At 33.4% G+C, this 23,330-nt stretch overlaps 1 protein-coding gene and 1 long non-coding RNA gene across 2 annotated transcripts; one reads left to right on the top strand and one right to left on the bottom strand.

The window, feature by feature from the left end:
- Window positions 1–3,436: 3,436 nt before the first annotated feature.
- Window positions 3,437–5,126, bottom strand: LOC133175908 (uncharacterized). Its single transcript, XM_061311081.1, has 6 exons — window positions 4,965–5,126; window positions 4,623–4,695; window positions 4,358–4,421; window positions 3,989–4,098; window positions 3,866–3,893; window positions 3,437–3,748 (listed from the first exon to the last, which is right to left on the bottom strand). Exons 1-6 carry the CDS (start codon window positions 5,098–5,100, stop codon window positions 3,671–3,673), a joined length of 489 nt encoding a protein of 162 aa, XP_061167065.1. The 5' UTR covers window positions 5,101–5,126; the 3' UTR covers window positions 3,437–3,670.
- A 3,443-nt stretch (window positions 5,127–8,569) lies between these two features.
- Window positions 8,570–22,480, top strand: LOC133188981 (uncharacterized). Its single transcript, XR_009721370.1, has 3 exons — window positions 8,570–8,621; window positions 9,037–9,116; window positions 22,398–22,480. It is a non-coding gene; the product is annotated as an uncharacterized LOC133188981 (long non-coding RNA).
- The last annotated feature ends 850 nt before the right edge of the window (window positions 22,481–23,330 follow it).

The following is a 23,330-nucleotide window of genomic DNA, read 5'->3' as shown; positions in this document are numbered from 1 at the left end:
CGAGATTGGCCAGTGGTGATGATATGGGCTGGTCTACCTGACAGTTGTGAACAGAATCTATCAACAGTGAGTCAGTGATTTGTTGGCAGAACCTTGATCTAAAGTTTAATTTGTAGCAGTAAATTAAAACCACTTAATGTATAGCATTTCAGGAGTTGATTCCTCTTGATGAGACCTATTCCTTAGGCTTGGCCTCAAGATATAGGTCTGGTTGATTTTATGTTGTTTAACATCCCATCTGAGAATTTTTCACTCATATAGAGACGTCACCATATAACGGTGATGGCTAATTCAAATTTAGACCTTATATACTTGGCACTCAGGGCCATTGAGCAGTGAGGGTTCTTTATCATGCCTACCGTGACAAGGGATCGACCTGGGTTTTTCAGGTCTCATCTGAAACACCTGTGATTCTGAGCACTTGGTGAAGGAACAGTCACTACCTATAATTGATGTCTTGGGTTTGATGAGGCACGGCTAATGAGAATCAAACCTGGGCCTCCCTATCACGAAGCAAATGCCCTATCCTAGGATACCATGACAGGTCACTCATGAGATGAAATTACAAACTTTTATATATATACTACAATTGTAAATAACACATTCCAAATGTAAAATGAAAGATATCGGAATATATGCAAGTTTGTTTGGAAAGACCAACCATATTGCACACTGCCACAGAAAAGAAGAAAATGCCACAGACCACAGGATTCCAAATCAGGCTCTTTGCACCCTTGACAGGTGCAATACCATTGAGGCATCTGGCCAGAGTAGTCAAATCTAATTTTCTTTGGTTAGGTTTTGTGGTGTGTTTTTGCAGGAGGGGGTTAACAAGTTAATAAGGAGCCTGAAAAGCATTAATGTCATAAGGCAGATTTTCTGAGGAATGTCATCAGGTTAATTGCAAGCTTATACTGGTAGTTTATTATCAACTCTTTAGAAAAAAAGGAACTGATCAGAAATTAAACTCTACCCTAGCATGCTCTTTCAAAAAGCAAGGGTTTGAAAAGTTTGAATCTACACTAAAACAGGACATGCAGTCATTATATATTACGTACTTTGACTATTTATATTAATTGTATTGTTCCTTTTCAATCAGATTTCTGTAAAATGAATATTGAATTACAGTACATGACTTCTCCCAGCTTTGCTGTCCAGGGGCTGTAATTTTAACAATCTTAAGTCAACCTTACACTAATGCTTGCATATTCCACAGCATTTTAACAATTGGTACCAATTGTATGTGTTTTTAAATTTTATCCAATATACTTGTATTACTATTTAAAACTTATATAACCTCCGTTTTGTCCTCATTCCTGCGAAGTGGCCATTGTTTGAACAAACTAGATTTTACATATAGCTCACATAATGTTGGTTGCATGTTGGCCTTGCACCTCATCAGGAAAGGATTAAATAATGAAAGATTGCTTTGGATCTTGGTGTTCCTATCTCTACCCAGACAGTCATATTGAAGAAATCTGAATCTTATGACATTTCAATGAATTTGGCTAACACTGCTGAGTGGTTGTTGACTTCAAATCATACCTTCGTCAGTCTGTTTTTATTGTGGATTCTAAAGATTGTGCATATATTACCTATACTCTGCAGTACTGCAGGTAATTTTTGTTATAAATGCACACTGTTTAATTAACTTGACAGCTGCTTAACCAATAGAATTAACACAAGAAAAAGTCTTCAAAAGAAGTTTGAAAATATTTCATTTGGCATAATACAAAATAAGAAGTGAAAACATAGTTTATGATAGAGGTATATATCAAAGAAAAAGATTCTTTATACATGTACATTAAGAAACAAATATGTACAGTGTATTATGCAAGATATTTAATGACACAAATTAAGATATGTATATTTATTACATTTTCAACAGTGAAATACTGTAATTTATTTACTGAATAAAAGTGATATTCTGACACAGTGTGAAAGGATATCAAAATGGTATTCTCACAGTGTGAGAATATCAGAAGTGTGGCAAAACTTACAATTTTCCTTCCCTTCACGAAGAGTGTTTTTTAAAAATTTCCTTGCCTGTTATAAGATCAAGTTAATGAGCCATCCTGGCAGAAACTAATAGTTATACTGCCGAAGTTTTTCCAAATATGTCATTAAAAATCCATGTTTACAATGTTTTTCAATCTAGCAATCACTTAGCTATGACGTCTCAACCGCTCAACTATGACGTCACAGCCTACGACACTGTGTAACGAAAAGACAGAGGCAGAGGGAAAATCTAAGAAAATGTAATAAACAGAAAATTCAATGTTTTGTAGATGAATATGGAATTTATTTCACTCGTGAGACAGGATTTTTTGATATTTTCACGAGTGCGAAGCATGAGTGAAAATATCAAAAAATCCCATCCCACTCGTGAAATAAATCCCATATTCATCTACAAAACATTGAATATTCTCTATATCATATATTATATCTTATATTATACATATGTATAATTATATATTCTTCTCTCCCATTTACCCAATTTGTTTTTATTTAATTTTTCTGTGTGTTATATTTTCATCTAAATCTAATGTGATATATTTCTAGAGCAATTATGGTATTCATGGTATATCAACAAAACAAAAGTCTTCCAATCAAGTCTGAGACAATACTGACAGTTATAAATAAATGATTGCTATAGTATCCTTCTTCTCTCTCTATTTGCTTTGAGCAAAATATTTTTAGCTCACCTGAGCCGAAGGCTCAAGTGAGCTTTTCTGATCACTTTTTGTCCGGCGTCCGTCTGTCTGTAAACTTTTCACATTTTCGACTTCTTCTCAAGAACCACTGGGCCAAATTCAACCAAACTTGCCACAAAGTATCCTTGGGTGAAGGGGATTCAAGTTTGTTCAAATGAAGGGCCACGCCCTCTTTCAAGGGGAGATAATTCGGAATTAGTGAAAAAATAATGGCATCATTTAAAAATCTTCTTCTCAAGAACCACTGGGCCAGGAAAGATTAAACTTATGTGGAAACATCCTCAGGTAGTGTAGATTCAAGTTTGTTCAAATCATGACCCCCGGGGTAGGGAGGGGCCACAATGGGGGATCAAACTTTTACATAGAAATATACAGGAAAAAATCTTTTCCTCTAGAACAGAAAAGCCATGATTAGTAAAATTGATATGGAGGCATCCTTGGGTAGTGTGGAATGAAATTTGTTCAAATGAGGGGCCCCGGGGGTAGGGTGGGGCCACAATGGGGGATCAAATTTTTACAAATGAATATATGGGAAAAAATCTTCTGCTCAAGAACAGCAACGCCATTTGTTATATTGATATGAAAGCATCATCAGGTAGTTTAAAATTCACCCCCCCCCCCCTCGTTAACTTTTCAATACTTAACTGATTTTTGCTTTTTTTTTTCCTAGCCAATGTGCTCAGGTGAGCGATGTGGCCCAGTGGCCCATGGGCCTCTTGTTTTGAATCTCTCACCATCTCTCTCTGAGGTGCAAAGACAACTAATAATTACAAAGTTTGTATTACAAATAATAACTCACTATTAATTAATATAATCGTGAAGTGTTCACACAAGGAAGAGTCAGTATTTAAATGTTTCCAAGTCTATGAAGTACAATTCTATTTAACAGATCTAGGCAGAAAAACAGACTACTGAAGGAATGAATATTCTCCATCTGTATGTGTATGTTCACACTTTCACAAATTCTCCACCATAATGTCTGCACACTGGAAAAATTGTGCTGGAGCTTTAGGGTTATTGGTGTTATATATCACCTTGAAATAAAATAAAGCAATAATTAGATTTCCACTATCTTGAAAAACATATCAAGAAACATTGAATAAAAAATTATCTCTTGGTCAATACAGTAGTATGCATAATAACAAACTCACCTGAATAGCATAGCTTCCTTTCACAAGCCTGAAAAATATTATTGGTGTATATAATAAAGCATTTGTTAAACTAATGTAAATATGTATTTTTTAATACGACATTAACTGTAGCTGCATACGTACGGAATTTTCACCAAAGCTGTGTAGAGAGTCAGTGATTTCTCCCCCTTGTCTGGTACAGTAGTCAGTATCTGAAATGTGGTGGCACGACCAAAGGCCACAGTAAAGTTACCCTGAAAATTTTAAAACAGTTTTGCTTTTATCAAATTAATATTCTCTAAATTAAAATCACATATTGATATATTCTGTTTTTTTTTTCCTCTTATAAAATACAAAGTCTGACCAGGATACAAAATGTGATCATACTAGACTTTTCTGACCTGAATATTCAAACAATAATAATTTCTGAATGAAGCAGTGATCATTTAAAGACAAATTACATTCATATATTATATTATTCAAAATGCAACATCATTTGTTAAGAAAACATACAGGCGAAGAACTCAGAAAATGGTCCAAATTCTTCTGAAATGTAACACTCAATGTTTGCCCTGGCCTGAAGAAGAAGAAGAAAAAAATTAAAAACACTCCATTTTAAAAGTTTATTTTATATTCAGATTAAAATAAGCTTTAAGCCTTAATTAGTCAAGTGGCACAATGTCCTAATGGACTGTAGAAACGGTAATTATGTTTTGTACAATATCTATATGGGCATGAGCCAAGAAAAAAGTACACAAGTTGTTGCCATAATACATGCCTCACAATAACACCATCTTTACTCTGTGGGAGTTTTCCACATGGCCCTTTAATTTGGAAGCAGTTATCATTACCTGTCAAAAATAAACAAATCATTTACCTTTTCACTATGTTATGTAGGCCTATATCTAGGTATATATCTTAATAAATTTAAGTTCTTGAATTGAAATTTATGTATAAATCTATACATTTCAGTGCAAAACAAACCCCCCCCCCCCCAAAAAAAAAAAAAAACAACAACAAAAAACTATTAAATTTTAAAATATTTCTTTACACTTCGGGAGCAATTAAGTCGCTGTGGCCTACAGTATTTTTCTTCCGATATCGACTGATTTACTAATACCTTCTTTGTTAATTCCTGCAAGAGAACCTCTTTGTGTAGGGCTTATTAGACAAAGATGAGCATGACATGTCTCAAATAATAAAAACACGACCAATATGCAAAGAGAAAATATTTCCTCAATAGGAAAGCGTGCCATTTTGATCTTATGCAAGCAAATACCTAATCACGTGAGAGTCACAAGATGCTCTAATGATCCAAGCGGGAAATTTTAAATGAATTAAAAAACAAAACACAAAAAGCCTATTTCAGAGATTGAAAGATAGTAGGTAGAATGAAAAAGGTAACATTACTAAAGAATGCCATGCTCATAATTCATACGTATATATGTGTGTAGTAAAAGGGAGATAAAATTCCAAAGAGTTTCAACATAATTTTTCAGTTAAGAATTACACAGGTACAGTACTTGGGTCTTGGTTTATAAATATATACCGTATGTACCTTATTGATATGTGAAAAAATTACCCTTTTACGTATCAATAAGGTACATACATATTTATATGCCATTTCCCAAGTACCTGTGAAGAATTACAGTTAATCTCCCTGGACTGCGATACAAGTTTACTTTTACCTTGAAATCTTTTAACTTAAAAATCTGAAAACTTTTTATTATGGCTTTTTAAGATAAACTGAGAACCCTAAGCTTAGGTTTTGTAGTGTGTGTAGGAAGGGGTGGAGGGTTGTTGGTTATAATATAGCATTATCATCGGCCATTGTACACCTATCATAGTATGGTGTCTTGGGCGGCAACAAAGTCTTTCCACCTCTGTCTGTCCTGGACCCGTTTAGTCAATGATCCCCAAGAGTGCGGTATAGTTTTCATCTCGTTCTCGATTGCTCTTCCCTATGTTGTTCTTGATCTACCTACTAGTATATCTTTCTAGTGACTCTCTCCGTAGCACATACCTTGTTCTTCCCCACTGTCTCTTGACAGGCACTTAATATTTATCTTTTTTGAAGGGGGGGGGGGCAGAAAAAAAAATGACACAACTAGTCTGAAAAAAAAAACTGACAGGCAAAAAAAAAAAAAATAATAAAAATAAAAATAAATAATAAAAAAAATAATAATAAAAAAAAAAAAAAATAAGAGAGGGAAAATTGTCCATAGTCGAAGTCCTATGTCGGGGTAAGTTGTGGAGGGGGGTTCAACTTCTCAATTTCTTTCACAACCAAATTTTATTCATAAATTAACAACATTACCCCGATTTGACTATACTGCAACAGAAAGTGTACGGGGGGGGGGGCAGCCTTTCAATTTACATTTTCAACAGTAAAAAGTTATGTTTGCAAAAAAAAAAAAAGGGGGGGGGAGGGGGCAGACTACGTGCCCGAGTGATGAAACCCAAGTCCTTCTGTCTGCATCTCCTAAGCAGGTCTTCATAAGAGAGCTTTCTGGCTAGAATATTTAAGGGACTCTACGAAGGCATGTGGTGCGAAAGCAGAGCCTGGGTGGATAAGCTTCCGTTATCCTCCAGCATCCGGATCCATACAGGAATGACGACACAGCTCTGGTATATTTTTAGCTTGATGTTGACTTCTGTCTATTCGTCTTCGTTTATGCCACCCTCAGATTTGATGCTGCTACCGAGGTACGTAAAGCTATCTGCCTGATGAAGTCTGTTCCGTTCACTTTTACAGGAGCAAGTGCGTCCACGTTAAGGGCCATTGTTTCTGTCTTCTGATTCTCTGTCCCACCTGCCGTCCAAAGGTGTTTAGACTGTCCATTTAGTCCTGTACAGTATGATCCATTCCACAGTTTTGCCTTGCTTTCTCAACCTGCTCTTCGAAAATATTCTATATTTAATTAAATGTTTTGTAAGCTCACCTGAACTGAAAGCTCAAGTGAGATTTTTTGATTACATTTTGCCTGGGGTCAGTCTTTCTGTCTGTTTGTAAATTTTTCACATTTGGAGTTCTTCTCTAGAAACCACAGGGCCAATGTCTACAACACTTGCCACAAAACATCCTTGGATATGGAGATTAAAATTTGTACAAATAAAGGACCACGCCCTCTTTCATCAAGGGGAGAAGAATTCAGCTTTTAGAAATAGTAAAAGTTCAACTGCATATTTTAAAACTTTTCTTCTCAAGGACCACTGGGCCAGAAAAGACGAAACTTATTCACTACATAGTGTAGATTCAATTTTGTTTAAATCATGACCCCCTGCATAGGAGGCAATCAAATTTTACATAGGAAAATAATCTTTAAGAAATTTTCCGAAGAGCAGCAAAGTTATAATTAGTCATATAGATATGGTACCGTCCAGTATTCCGAAATCCTCTACAAACACCATATATTAGTATTTCGTTATTATTCTCTATATACATTGTACTTTTATTTGACGTAATTTTTGCCTCTCCTAAATAAATAGTTACTATGTTTTTAAACTAATTTTCATTTTTTATACGAATTTAAAAAGATCTTGATGCGCATTTCGACAAATTATGTATCTTCAGTGATGCTTATGCCGAAACGTTGGAAATCCAAAATATTTAGATAAAAAAAAAACCTTTGAAGAGCTGAAAAAAGGTGCCAAAGACTGGAGCCAAATATGTCGAAGGATCGGAGATATGCATGAGGGAGATAATCCTTAATTTTGAAATAAATTTCTAAATTTTACCACAGCAATTAAATATATATCCGTATTTTCAAGCTTTTACCGAAATACTTAGCTACTGGGCTGTAGAGACCCTCGGGGACTAACAGTCCACCAGCAGAGGCCTCGACCTAGGAGACATAATGTAAATCATATACGGTACCAATTCTGATGCACCAGATGCGCATTCTTACCAAGAGCACCACTTAAAATATATGGTAGTATTTGAGATATTACCTACAGAAGACAATATAAGAAAATCAAACCAGAAAATTTTTAAATCAATACATTGCAAGTCATTGTTATTCTTTCAAAAATTTCCGATTTATCCAGACAGTCAAAAATATACATGTGTATATTCTTTAATGTGCAAACACCTTGATCTGCTGTTAATTTGTATTAATTCAATTCACATCGTCCCCAAATTGCACTAAAAGGCAATTACTTATGCGAAGAAATATACCTTGACATCAATAAGTTAAAGGCTATTTGCTATCAATTTTCTAAACTGATATACATACATGAAAATTCTGGCAAGAAAAACTTTCATTAATGCAATATTCAATGATCGGAGAACCATACACGTGATTAGGGTACGTTAATGCTAGATTGATTGATTGATTGTATTGTTTTACGTCCCATTCGAGAATTTTTCACTCGTATAGAGACGTCACCATGTATAGGCGAAGGGCTTCAAATTGAGGCACTCAGGACCATTGTGCAGCGAGAAATCTTTATCCAACGCCTTCTACTTCCTGTCGTGACACAGGGCCTCGGTTTTTAAGGTCTCATCCGAAAGACCAGCAACTGTCACTTCAAAGTACCGAACGCTTGGCAAAGGAACAGTTGCTACCTTTTTTTTGTCGACTTAGGTCAGTCGCAGCCGGGGCTTGAAGCCACGACCTTCCGATTAAGGAGCGAGCACCGTTAACGCTAGATAAGGAGAACAACGAAATCAGTCTCATATCTAACATATAACATATCTGTGGAATAGTTATGACTCCACCAAAGATGTATACATATTTCGTGATATCCATATTCTTTTCAGTATCATTTGTTCATTGTAAGTATTTATTTTTATCACGCACACGTAGAAAGAAGGCGAGTTCTTAATAATATTACCTGAAAAATGTTTACAATAAGAATGGTGATATGCTGTTACAAGTGATGATGTTTACAAATGAGCAAGATGCTAAACACTAAATCTAGCCCATTTCGAAAGAGGTAATATTCTGTCTGAATAAATATATCTGTTTCTATGATCAGTCTTACACACCACCAATGAATATATATTTTATTAAGGGCTCCTCGCAGCCAGGAAGGATAACCAATAGAATTATTGTTTAATTAATTAAGTCTAAAAATAGAGCTTGAAATTGAAATCTTTGTGAGCATTTTAAATTACTTCACTGCTAAGTTTCAGAACCTGAGGATTGCACTACCTTGAAGTAAATGAAATACTATATATAAAATTACAGGCTGCAGTGATGGATTCGTTCAGTACCACGATAAATGCTATTTTTTCAGTCACACAACATCTACCTGGGCCGAAGCAGGGGTAAATATATAAAAAAAGTTTTTTTTAATGTTGTTATGTAGGATCGTGCTGTGATAATATTATTAGGTCACCTGAGTCACTCAGGTGACCTATTGCTATCAGTTTTCGTCCGTGGTCGTGCGTTTTGCGTCGTCGGTTAACATTTGAACATTTTCAGTTTGTTCTTCGGAACCGCTGAACCAATTTCAACCAATTTTGGCGTAGAACATCTTTGAGTAAAGGGGACCAAAAGTTGTGCATTTCATGGTCCCTGCCTCCTTGGGGCCTGAGAGGTGGGGCTAAAACCATCGAAATTAGTGCTATCTTTAAAAATCTTCTTTACTCCCAGACATCAAGCAGCCAAACTGTTTGCATGATTGTAATAAGCATTGAATCTTCTACCAAAATTGTGAAATTCATGGCCCCAGGGTCAGGGGGTCTAGAGTTAGGGTGGGACTGTAATGATCATACAGTGAAAATGCATAAATTCTTTTAAAATCTTCTCTACCACTGTATATGAAGCAGATAAACTAGATGCACGGTTATGATGATCAAGGGTGCCTCTTCCAAAATTGTGAAATTTGTGGACAAAGGGTGAAGGGTTCTGCGGGAGGGGGAGCTCTATTGAATATAAAGTGAAAGTGCAATTAAATATCATGTTGAAAGGACATTATTTCTTCTTCTCTTCTCTGCTTCTGTGTATTAAGCAAATAAAAAAAAGGTTATAATGAGCAAGGGTACCTCTTCCAAAATTGTGACCCCTGGGTCGGGGGTTTTGGTGTTGGGGTGGGGCTCTCTTGAGTATATAGTGAAAATGCATTCTTTCTTTGAAAATCTTTTTCTCTGCTCTTGGGTATTAAAGAAAAAACCCAGAGTGAATGGTTATGGTTAGCAAAGGTGCCTCTTCAGAAATTGTGAAGTTCCTGGCCCCAGGTCAGGGGTTCAGGGTTTTTTTTTTTTTGGTGGTGGTGGTGGTGGGGGGGGGGGGGGTCTGCTGTATATCTAGTGTATATATAGTGAAAATGCATTATTTCTTTGAAAATCTTCTCTGCTTATTGGTATTTTGGAGATAAACTAAGCGCATAGTTATGATAATCAAAGGTGCCTCTTCCAAAATTGTGAATTTCATGGCATCTGGGTTAGTTTTTTTTTTGTGTCAGGGCGGGGCTCCATTGATTATATAGTGAACATGCTTTAATTCATTTGAAAATCTTCTCTGCTCCCGGGCATTTAGAAGAGAAACTAAGTGCACTGTTACGATGATTAAGAGTGCCTCCTCCAAAATTGTGGCCCTCAGGGGTTCTGTGGAATGGGGGGAGGGGGCTCTAATGATTCTTTAGTGAAAGTGCATTTTCTTTTTAAAAAAATCTTCTTTTCTGCTACTGGGTTTAAAAAAAAATCAACCAAGCGCATAGTTCTGATGAAAAAGGGTAACGCTTCTAAAATTGTGAATTTCATGGCCTTTGGTAAGGGGTTCTGGTGATAGGGCGGGGCTCTATTGATTATGTTGTGAAATTGCATTAATTCTTTGAAAATCTTTGTCATTGCTCCTGGGTTTTTAGCAGATAAACTAAATGTATGGCTATGATGAGCAAGGTTGTCTTTTCCAGAATTGTGAATATTGTGGCCCCAGGGTCAGGGGTTTAGGTGCGAGGGGTGTGTGTGTGTGTGTGTGTGTGTGTGTGGAATATATCGTGAAAATGAATTATTTCTTTGAAAATCATCTTTGCCCCTGGGTATTTAGCAGCGAAACTAACTGCATGGTTATAATGAGCAAGAATGTCTTTTCAAAAAGTTTAAAATTCATAACAATTGGGTCAGGGGATTTTGGTGTTAGGGTTCGGCTCATTTGAATATATAGTAAAACTGCATTATTTCTTGAAAATCGTCTTCTCCGCTCCCTGTACATCTAGGAGGCAAAAGGAGTATATAAAGTATTAAGCAAGGGTATTTTTACCAGATTTTAGAAAATCTGTACCATTTGGTAAATTTATTAATTTGTTTTCTACTGAAAGAATTTATTCTCCTTCGCTATTCACCTACGGTAATTAATCACTGTAAATGATATAATTGAAAGGTCTATTGAATAACAGAATTGGACAAAAAATTTTATGCCCCGCCATGAATATGGCCGGGGCATATAGTGTTTGTCATGTCCGTCTTCCGTCCTTCTGTCCTTCCGTCAGACTTTTCGTTTAGCTCTGTTCAAAGCTCAGTTTCAAAGAAACTATTCAAGATATTTTTTCAAACTTCATATGCTGATAGATATTGATGAGAGCTATGCAACTGCATCAACATTTTTTGACCTTGACCATTCCTTTGACCTTGACCTCACTTTTCTTAAATTAGTGTTTAGCTCAGTTTTAAAGATACCATTCAAGATAGTGTAATCAAACTTCATATGTTGATACATACTGATGTAAGCTATTCAACTGAATCAACTTTTTTTGACCTTGACCTCACTTTTCTTAAATTAGTGTTTAGCTCAGTTTTAATGAAACCATTCAAGATATTTTTAACAAACTTCATATGCTGATACATACTGATGTGAGCTATTCAACTGCATCAATATTTTTTACCCTGACCTTTCCTTTCACCTTGACCTCACTTTTCTTAAATAAGTGTTTAGCTCGCTTTTAAAGATACCATTCAAGATAGTGTTATCAAACTTCATATGTTGATACAGATTGATGAGAGCTATTCAACTGCATCAACATTTTTTGCCCTTGACCTTTCCTTTGACCTTGACCTCACTTTTCTTAAATTAATGTCAAACTTCATATGCTGATACATACTGATGAGAACTATTCAACTGCATCAATATTATTTGACCTTGACCTTTCCTTTGACCTTGACTTACTTTTCTTAAATTAGTGTCAAACTTCATATGCTGATACATACTGATGAGAGCTATTCAACTGCATCAATATTCTTTGACCTTGACCTTTCTTTTGACCTTGACTTACTTTTCTTAAATTAGTGTCAAACTTCATATGCTGATACATACTGATGAGAGCTATTCAACTTCATCAATATTCTTTGACCTTGACCTTTCCTTTGACCTTGACCTCACTTTTCTTAAATTAGTGTTTAGCTCAGTTTTAAAGAAACTAGTTATAATATTTTTATCAAACTTCATATCCTAATACATACTGATGTAACTTTTTCAACTGCATCAACATTTTTTGACCTTGACCTTTCCTTTGACTTTAACTTCATTTATTTTAAATTAGTGTTTAGCTCAGTTTTAAATAAACCATTCAAAATATTTTATCAAACTTAATATGCTAATACGTATTTATGAGAACTATCCAACTGCATCAAGAATGTTTGACCTTGAACTTTTCTGGGACCTTGACCTCATTTTACTAAAATTTGCATTTTGCTTAATTTTAAAGAAACCATTTAAGATATATTTATGTAAGCTTATGCACTTATACATAATTTGGTGAAAATTTATCATCTATATCCAACTTTTTAGATTTCAATTTCAATTTTAAAGAATCTATTCAAGATATTCTCATCAAAGAGCTAAACCCACGAAGCATCAAAAACGGCCTCTTCTCAAAAATTAATGTTATGTTTATTATAGATAATGTAGAATTTTCGCTTTTCATAACCGTTTTCCTTTTTTCAATATCTATTATACTTTTTGAAAAATAGATATTGCAATATGGCAGTGTTTTGATAGAAAAATGCAATAGGAACGTCATTTTTTGTAATATAACGTCACGTCAAAGAGCGATAGAAATGACTTAAAGTTTGCAATTACAATGAAGCAATATACAAATTTAAGACTTGAAATTGAATAAATGGAGATAGATATTTATTTAATCAACATCATTTAATTTAGAACCATAATTTTAAAAAGCAGATAAAAGTTTTCATTTGATATACCAGTCAATTCTGACTGGATAGAATTGAAAAAATCTTTTCAATGGAAAATGACTTCAATTGTGGTATTTTTAGATCAATGAAATAGTAAATATTTGAGCTTTTAAAAATCTATATCTGAATAAATTATCATAGAAAAAAATAGTCGACGGAAGTTAAAAGGATGTATTTCCTAAACATTTGTAACAATAAATTAAACATCTAATCGTTTTCTTTCTTGTAATAGAGAAATTGAAAGGAGTTTCGTAAAATACGGAACTCATTCAAAACTTGTTATTCCTATAAATACAAAAATTTGTCGAAATAATTGAATTATATTCAAAAGAAAATCACCTAGAAACAAAAATGTTAAATCTGCTTAAAAATTGAAGATCTATGCTATTGACTTATATGAATTCACGAGAATTCCCCACATTCCATCAAAGAGTATATATCAAGTGAAATATACATATAGGTATTAGCTGATTTGTTGTTCGAAATACATGTACATGTATATATTTACTGCAAGAAATAAATGAAGGTAGAAATTTGTGTTATACTTGATTATAATTTTGAATGTATATAAACAAAGAGAGTATATGTAACATCAAGATAAATTCTTACATCTATACTGTTAAAATACGCATACGAGATATATCCGCGAGATTCGCACGTACAAGCTCGCGGATATTTATCTTCACGAACCAGCCAATCACCAGACCATATTTTATTCCCGTAAAATAATAAGTGTATGCTGGACAATGATTCGTGGCGTGTTGTAAAGTGAAGATAAATAAATGATGCTTCTGTTTTTCTTCTCAAAACTTATCAGTGTCTAGTATTTACCTATAAATGTAATAAATTTAGTATGTTTTATTGACATATTGCGTAACATTCACTACTTTCAATTTCATTTTCACATTATGATTTGCATGTGAATAAATAAAGCAGTATTGCGTATGTAATGCTCTTAAACGTCAACTGAGATAGGAACTGAGATACATATATACATTGTACAGGCATTAATATTTTGCAAATACTCAGCGTAAGATTGATTTCACACGAACAAGGACTTGCTAATACTAGTACATGTAAGGCCTTACGACAGACATTATAAGAGGAAAGGGTAAAATGCTCTCTTTTATTCTTAAAATTTCTGTAGAAAGAAGTGGCAGAAATAAGGGGGGGGGGGCACATACAAAATTCTATCACTCGGCACACCTCGGCCAATTCGTACATCATCTAATCATTGATGAAGATAACGGAATCAGCCGAGGATTGCCGAATGAAAATTCTATTTCAATGTGACAAAAATAGGTTGACATGCGTTCAAGAAAAAAAAATATTTCCAAGGTTTTTTTTAAATACATATTCTATTGGACATTGACCTTTTAGCACATAGCACTATTAACAAACACGTCCTTTCTCCCCGTTTCCAGTAGACTTTATAGTCATGATTCCTAGTTTTAGATAATTCCTATACTTCAAATTAATGTTGATATAATTGCATGTAAACTGGCATTCGATTGAAAGTCTCTTATAGGAGAAATGCCCCCTTCCTTTCGTATTACGGGCCTAAAATTAACTAATCACATCAGGGGTGGATCCAGCAATTTTTGAAAAGGGGGGGGGGTTCCAGGTCTGTGGCACAAACACTCATGCACAGAATCACACCACAGGCATTTCAAGCCTGTAGAAACGGTTTTCTAACGGGTCAACCTTCAAAAAGGGTTGACAAGCAAAAATAAACAAACAAACAAACAAACAAACAAACACCTGTGCATCACGCTCTAAAATCCTATTTTAGAGGGGGGGGGGGGCTTAAAATCTTTCTCTTCATTGATTAAAATATCTCCATAATATAAGGAGAGAAATATATTCTCTTAAGCACACTCCCTTTCATAACGTTTTATGTATACATGTACTTCTTAAAGTTAGATACTTCAGAAGATAGTCTAAAAATTGCATAGTTAAAAGTTCGCCGGAATCTTACTGATGATAATCAAAGTGAAACTTAGCTAATGTTACTTGTGGGTGGTCGGGGCCCGGGGTCGGGATTGTGAAGGTACACGGAGGAAAGCAAATACGCGAAACTCTATATAGAGTGCAGAAAGAGCAGATATTGAACTACTTATTTTATTCCAAAAAATGTTAGCCGTAAAATATCTATATAACAGAATACCCCCTCCCTCTCTGGAAAAATAAAGGGGGGTTCCAACCCAGGGAACCCCCCTCTGGATCCGTCAATGCACATATACATGTATATTGTGCTTATTTTTTCTCATCAGTGTACAATTTTTTGTACAAGGAGATGCTGGTCAAGAAAACTTGACAGAAACAATTCATACACAAGTAGTTTACATGTACACATTTTACTCGTTATTTACATTAGTGTAGCAACGATTAAATAATTCTGAATTTTTTTTGAAACATATTTCAAATCCTCTAAAATCAATTGTTTTTTTTTTTTTTGCTTGTCATTTATTTTTTAACTTGACATCCCACCTGGCATTTCATCTCACTCCTTATAATAAACAATGTCAAGGGTCATATATGTAAAATATGCATCTTGTTTCTGGAAACATATTTGAAATGTGTTTCAACCAGACCGCATCCTTTCTTAAGAAGGGTGAACGTTACTTTTCACGTTTTTATACAGGTCAGTGCATAAGAATTATCACGCGGGCTTTTTCAATGAAATGATTGACATGAAGTTACAAAAATAAAGATTGATTGCTGCTACATGTAGATATAAATATTGTATGTACCGACATGGGGATCCATTAAAGCCGGACGTGCATTTGACGGATCAACACATGAGTTCTATTTTGGATCCAGTTTACAGAGATTTTCTAATTATCTCAATGCTAAATTTCGAATGATATCTTTTTTTTTAGATTATTTTCCCGTTTCTAATTAAATGCATTTAACAAAACGACAGAAAATTAGGTCCATCAAAAGCCTTCGTTTTTTTTTTTTTGCTTTAAGGATGGATTCTTCTCATATTTCTTATAATGGCAGAATCTTGATTTTCTGAATACTCAATATTCAGACTGTTTACACTCTTTTAACATCCAAAAACTTTGGTGTCATCGGCCTTGATTTTCAGTCAAGGTCATTTGAAAGTCACTCCTAAAAATAGTACTTTTACACAGAGAAGTTTTGAAATTTATGCATATGAATAAATTTTGCTGACTGAAAAAATATCTTTCAAAATAAAATTAAAGTTGTTACTTATTTTTGATGACTAATTCATATGAAATGAGCTGGTGAAAAGATAACATGAAATCCTTTATATTCAATAAATATATTTAATCCGAATTTCCTCGATATTTTTTCAAAATTCTCAGTTTTTATGAATTCACATGAAATTTCATCTCAATTTTTACAACTGACCATATAATGTCAAATATTTAGATTTTTGTCTGATGAATATTCAAAGGTTCAAGATTAATTTACAAGGTAAAAAAGATATAGTAATCAGGCAAATTATCGAAAAAAAATTAGCCCGAATTTGCTCTATACTTTCTGAAATCTTCATTTTACAGAGTGTTTTAAATGTCTATAAAAAAGATTTTTAATCCCCCAAAACATATCAATTTGGTGTAATTGTGACATAAATACATTCATTTCTCCCAGTTATACATTATATTTTTATGGTATTTTACACTAATGATATTCAAAATATTCATTTCGAATTTCCTCTGTCATTTTATTCTTATGAATTTTATGTTTGACAATTTTATGAAATACATCAATTTTCTAGTGGCAATTACAGAAAAATTATCACATACATTCTTCACATGCACAGGACTAACTCAAAGCAACTTAACCTTTAATATAACCAGGAATAAATAATAAACCTTCCAAAAAGTTATGAGAAAAATCATACATAAAATTTTCATAGACTAGAAAAGATTTCAATACATTATTTATGACATAAACATGAAATCAATATACATGTATAGTGAACATGCCATTCAAAGCTTAATATATGAATATCAGAGGGACTAATATATATGCCTATACATGTATATGTAGTTATATACATATAGGTCCCTGGTATTATGTTATTATTGGATATTTTACATTTGTAAACTGAGTTTTGAAAACAACAAGCAAATTCAAAGAATTGTGGTCCCCCGCTTTCGATGTCTTAGTGGATGGGATGCCATTATTTATGGCATATTTTAACTGTCTTGTTTGTTTGTCCTGTCTTATCTGTGCATCATAGAAAAAAACATAAATTATTGAATTAATAACAGTTATGGCAAAGACTATAGCTTCTCAAAACTACATCAAACTTCAAGATCAAGGTCATGAGGTCAAATATCATAATAAAATCCAAAAGATCTTCTCACAAGTGATGCACATGTAAAAAAAAAATATCAGAAACCAGAGTATACAATCAGAAAGGTTTTGAAACAGGTAATGCACATGTCAAATGTAAATACCATCTCTTCTCTCAATCAAATGTTATTAGCAATGATAAACTTTTTAAAAATTAGGTCAAACTTCAAGGTCAAGGTCATGGGATTAAAAATCTTTGTACATTTGGAAATGCTTGTCACAGGTAATGCACTTGTCAAATATGAATGCCCTATCTTTGCTCCTTCAAAAGTTAGCAAACTGATGAAATGTTTGAAAATTAGGTCAAACTGGAAGGTCAAGGTCACGGGGTCAAATATCATAGCATATTCAGAAACATTTTGACACAGGTAATGCACTTGTCAAATATGAACACCCTATCATATGTCATTCAAAAGTAATCACCAAATATAAAATTTTTGAAATTTAGGTCAAACATGAAGGTCAAGGTAAAGGGGTCAAAAATTATAGCATGCTTGGAAACACTTTGTCACTACTAATGCACATGTAAAATATGAAAGCCCTAACTATTCTAAATCAAAAGTTATAAGCAAAGATAAAAATTTTGAAAAGTAGGTCAAACTTCAAGGTAATGGTCATGGGGTCAAAAATCATAGTACACTTGGAAAGGTATTCTTACAGGTAATGTTCATATTTAATATGAAAGCCCTATCTTTTCTCATTTAAATTTAATGACCAATTTAAAGAAATGTTAATTTTCTAAAAAGTAGGTCATACTTCAAGGTCAAGGTCACGGGGTCAAAAGTCATAGTATAATTTCAAAAGGTCTTGTCACAGGTAATAAACAGGCATAATATGAAAGTCCTATCTTTTCTCATTCAAAAGTTATGACCAATTTAAGGTAATGTTAATAAACAGGCATAATATGAAAGTCCTATCTTTTCTCATACAAAAGTTATGACCAATTTAAGGTAATGTTAATTTTTTGAAAAGTAGGTCAAACTTCAAGGCCAAGGCCACGGGGTCAAAATTCACAGTATATTTGGAAAGGTCTTGTTACAGGTAATGTACATGTGAAATACAAAAGCCCAATCTCTTCTCTCTCAAAAGTTATGGCCAAGGTTAAAGTTTTTGTGACAGACAGCCCGACAGATGAATGAGATTTAATGTCCCCTCTCTTTCGCGAAAGCGAGGGACAATAAATACCTACACACATTTATAAGTATATAGTTTGTTCAGCAACAATAAATATATTTCGTAAATATTGCGTAAAATTTGCTGGAGTTTTAAGATAACAAAAAAAACCATCTATGACAATCATATGCCCTTTGACATCTTTGCCTGAAAATGACATCCTTGAACTTTGTAACAATAATATGCATGCAGCTATCAAACTTAATTTCACATTTAGATGCAAAATACTTATTCAAGGATGAAATTTCTTTTTAAGAATTTGTAGCACAAACATTTACTGATCCGTGTCAATAACTTAAAAATTACCTCTTGAGGGTTTCTACTGCAAGTACATGTATGTAGTTCATTTGTAAAAATCTAAATTTTAACCCGGCCACTACCAGCAATTTTGTTCGGCATGCTCTTGCTAAAAATCACCCTTTAACTAAATGATCTAAAGCAGGCACATTTTTATGTATTCCAGAACTGTATTTTAAGATTTTAACTGTATTTGAAAATGTAAAGCAACTGAATACATAGAGCTAGGTATATATCATTTACAAGTTGTTGTAATGCCAGTACATGTAAATCTTCACATTGTAATCTAATGAAAGATAATGCTTGAAAAATTCACTCTGGGAGTAAGATTTCAAATCTGAATCAAAGATTTTGTAAAGTAATCACATTCTACAAAGTGTGCACTGTATCGGGTACTTGGGAATCAAATAATTAAACATTGTATAATTATAAATAAAACTATTTTTGACTGAAAGTTTCTGAAAAAAATCAAGAATGGAATCATGCAACAAGCAGCAGTGACTATGATAACATGCACTGACTTCCACATTTCTACAAAAACATTTCTTTGATCAGATAAATTATATGTAATTCCTGCTTCTGATCTGTGATATATTCTGAGAAAATCTCTTTTCCACACACAGCCATCATTCATTTGAAGTGAGAATTTCTTGCTGAACATGTGTCCACCTGATGAAAGTCCAAATTTTTTGTTGACCTATAATTTAAAAAAAAAAGTAATATATTTTACATAGCAACACAGATGCTGCATTACATGATAGTTAGATAAAGTTGTGTCCATATTTCTTATACATGTACCTCAGTAGTCCATCTGCCAGCACTCCTTGCTCAATCATCCTGCATTCTGACCTCCAGTCTTTTTTCTAGTCTAGGGTAAAGTAGGGTTGATTTTCTCCTAAGAATTAAACATGAACATCCCTTAGACTATTTTTTTAAATTAATGGAAATTGATTATAGGATTAAACAACTTATCTCATCTGTATTTCATTCATTGATTTAAATGAATGAAGATATTCTAATAGATTCTACCATATGCATAATGTCTTATATTATAATGTATTGGATATAAATAAATAGACATTTTTTTATCCTAAAAGTACAGAAAAGTAAAAAAAAAAAACAATAATATAAATAGTTTTTTAACAATAATGTTTCATTTTGCTCTATTTATTAGACAATTGTGTGTTTCAATATTATTGATATTTCCACATGTACAATATCAAGTTATTTTTCCGTTTGATTTGTACCCAAGCGGGACACCTTACTTTTCTAATAACTTGATGATTGTTGTGTCTTGAACAAAGTAGGCTAGTTAAAAATATAAAATTTGTTGTAATCATATACAAAAAATGCTATTTTTGTGAATTATAATTCATAAACCTGGCGAACACACGAAATATATCCTCTTCAAATGTTGACAAGTCGCGGGAATAAGCAGACGAAATATTGATAACAGGACTATAATTTCCGTGCGAATTCCCATAAATCAATACAAACCAGCATGTAATTGAATTCAATTTCAAAATTATAAAAATCTTCAGACATATATAACTAACTTACATGCTCACTGCACACGACATGACTTCAGACGAGGCAACGTGGATCTGCAATCTTGCACATGTTTGTGAATTTCAAGTTCAAGCTTCCCTTTTGGCTGATCGGAATTTCCCGGGCATAAATAACTATGATTTAATTTGTCATAACTGTCCCTGGGCTTCTGCAATGCTTCGATAATGTTCACAGTTTGTAGATTTTACAAAATAACCCTCTCGGGGTTTTCTACGGAAAATGATCTGGACATGTTGACATTCGCTACCGAACTGCGAATATTATGGCGATTGTCGCAAATCAAAGAAAATATTACGAAAAATTTATTAATTTCAAAAGAAATAGATTCAACATTACTTAAACTGACAAATTAACTAATAGTTTTTCCTTCAGTATAATTAAATATGAATTTTGCATTTTACGACTTGCATAATTTATGGAGACCCATTGACGACGTAAAATGCTGACAAGAATCCATCCTTAACCGCAATATTGATTGCAAGTATCTTCTATGACGTCAAAAATGACGTATAACGAGTAACGTCATGTACAAGATACATAATCATAATATACACCCATGCTTTTTTCCAAATATGATTTCAGAAAATGTAATTTTTAGATTCTTTACCCCATTTAGTGTCTTAAAAGTTAAAAACGAACAATCGACTGCTTTTCTATCGCCTTGTGTCTTATCTATGGATCTTTAGTGTAATATGAGCCACCCATTAGCAATTGCTATTGAAATTACCGGATTTTTGAAAGCATCAAAATTCAAAAGTAATGTCAAATTTCGTATTTGTCAAAGCACAAACAACGCTAATAATTGACAGAAAGATTTGTATTTGTGGTATTTATACATATAGTAAGTATGAAAGTTGTTCTTGCCCGTGACCCCATCTAACTTTTGGGAAAAAATTGTTGATAAATCGGCATTTTTAACGCTTTTTAAAACCAGCATATATTCCAATCGTCTGATATGCCTAATGACGTCTCATTTAACAATTATTTTACATGTGGGATATGAGTGCGTTTCCACTTACATTATCAATATATATACACCTCATGAATCGATCCTATAAGTTTGTGTAAAACACGAACACGCATATGATGGATCGTGGCCATAGCATTTTTCACACGCACTGAAATTGCATTTTATTTTTTTTTTTTCAACATGAGCACACTCGTTACCGCAAAATATTTTTATTGGAAAATGTTTCTCGAATAGGTATTATTCTTTTCCTGTTTTAATATTTTGCGCTAACGAGTGTGCTGTATGTGTAAATCACGATTAATTGTGTAAAATTTGGCATTTTCCCGGAAAACCTCGAACCACGGTGAGGTTAAAATTTAGTTTGACATAATAAATATCTGGTTTTGACGAAAATGTTGTACATGTGAAATGTGTTAATGTTCTAGGGTGAGAATTATCAAAAACATATATTCTGAAGCCCTCTTAATTTTTTTCATATTTACTAGGCCAAATAAGGCATATTGTGGGTCGTGTTCTTTCATACACTAATACAATTTTTCATGTTGCATAACCAATATACCCTCGGTGGGGCATTCATGTTCTATAAACATATTTCTAGTTTATAATATTTCACACGAAAAGTACTTACATAGTTTTTAATGGTCAGGTAAACTTTTAAATAAAAGATAAATAAAAATGGGAAAAATACCTTATCTTTGTAAATGAAGTGTTCTTCAAAGACTAGGTGAGGCCAGTGTGAGAGGGAATGAAATGGGTTTACTAATAGTGCCAAAGAACAATTATTTTGTTCAATCCGCGTGGGGATAGTGACAAATGGGGTCAAGTAAAGGCAAGTAAATAAAACAACTTTAAAATTTGTTACTGAGCACTAAATAAATTATTTTGCTGATCCCTGATCATCCTATTTCTCTTGCTTTTGGCAAAATAGCTTCATTTATCAGCTTATTTTGTTTAATGTTATATTCCATCTGTGGATCCTTTACAGTGTTACATTATACTCAGGTGACCGTTAATGCCCTTGGGCCTCTTGTTTTGGAAAAAATACTTAAGTTACCTAAAACTAACTACAGGCTACCTGCCAACAGTTTCATACAAAGTTAGCTGAACCAAGGACAGACGGAGAATCTCAGTTTCTAATCAGTCACAGTCAAAGCTTGGGTTTGTACTTAATATTTCATTCAAGGAATACTTATCTTAAAATTCTCTTTATGAGGATGTTATAATAGCGACCACGGTACATGAGATTGTATATAAATAGATAAACATTAGTTTTGACAACGAGTACCTAATTAACCGGTTAACCGTGAAATGATGCGAGTATCGGTTAGTAAAACTGCTACTCGGTTACTTGGGTTTTATGTATTTTTAGGAAAAAATGCTCAGGATAATTAGTTTCTTTTATCAGGTACCACTTTACTGGTTCCTTGGTTTTATATGCAGTTAGAAGCGGTCTACCGATACTGTAGACTTGATTTTTATTCGTTTTCACAGTTTATCTAATATTGATGGGTTCGATTGCCAAGCTGTTTATCAGTTTAGAAGACCCAAGTAATAATTACCCAAATTATTGTCTTAGACGATACCAGAACAAGTTCAGTTAGCCCTAAAGAATTAAATATGATGCCGCTATGGACAACGAAGGCATTGGTTTTTCAATATATTTTGTTCAACAATAAACAAATTGTCAGTGCCGAAGTGACGAATTTCAAAACATGTTTAATATATATTATGTACTATGGTCTTTTAACGCAATTTATTATGTTTTGTATGTATTTATTCGAAAATAAAAAGAGGGTGTTGCAGTTCTTTTGTTATTTTCCCTGAAGTTTAAAAGAAAAATTTTAAGTATGTAACAGAAAACGGTCTTATTTTTTCAGATACAACGGTATATACAGCACAATGTAGATCAATATTTAGAAACTGCATATCGACTTCTAATTTGTCATTAAATGAAGCGTAAACTAGTCACATATCAAAATAAGTCTCGTTTTCTGTTTTTCAAA

The sequence above is a fragment of the Saccostrea echinata genome, unplaced genomic scaffold, assembly GCF_033153115.1.
Source record: "Saccostrea echinata isolate AGI-Se365-2 ecotype Australia unplaced genomic scaffold, CSIRO_AGI_Sech_v1 ptg000001l, whole genome shotgun sequence".
NCBI classification, from domain to species: domain Eukaryota; kingdom Metazoa; phylum Mollusca; class Bivalvia; order Ostreida; family Ostreidae; genus Saccostrea; species Saccostrea echinata.
Note: the sequence above shows the minus strand (reverse complement) of the source record. Positions and strands in the feature narration are given on the sequence as shown.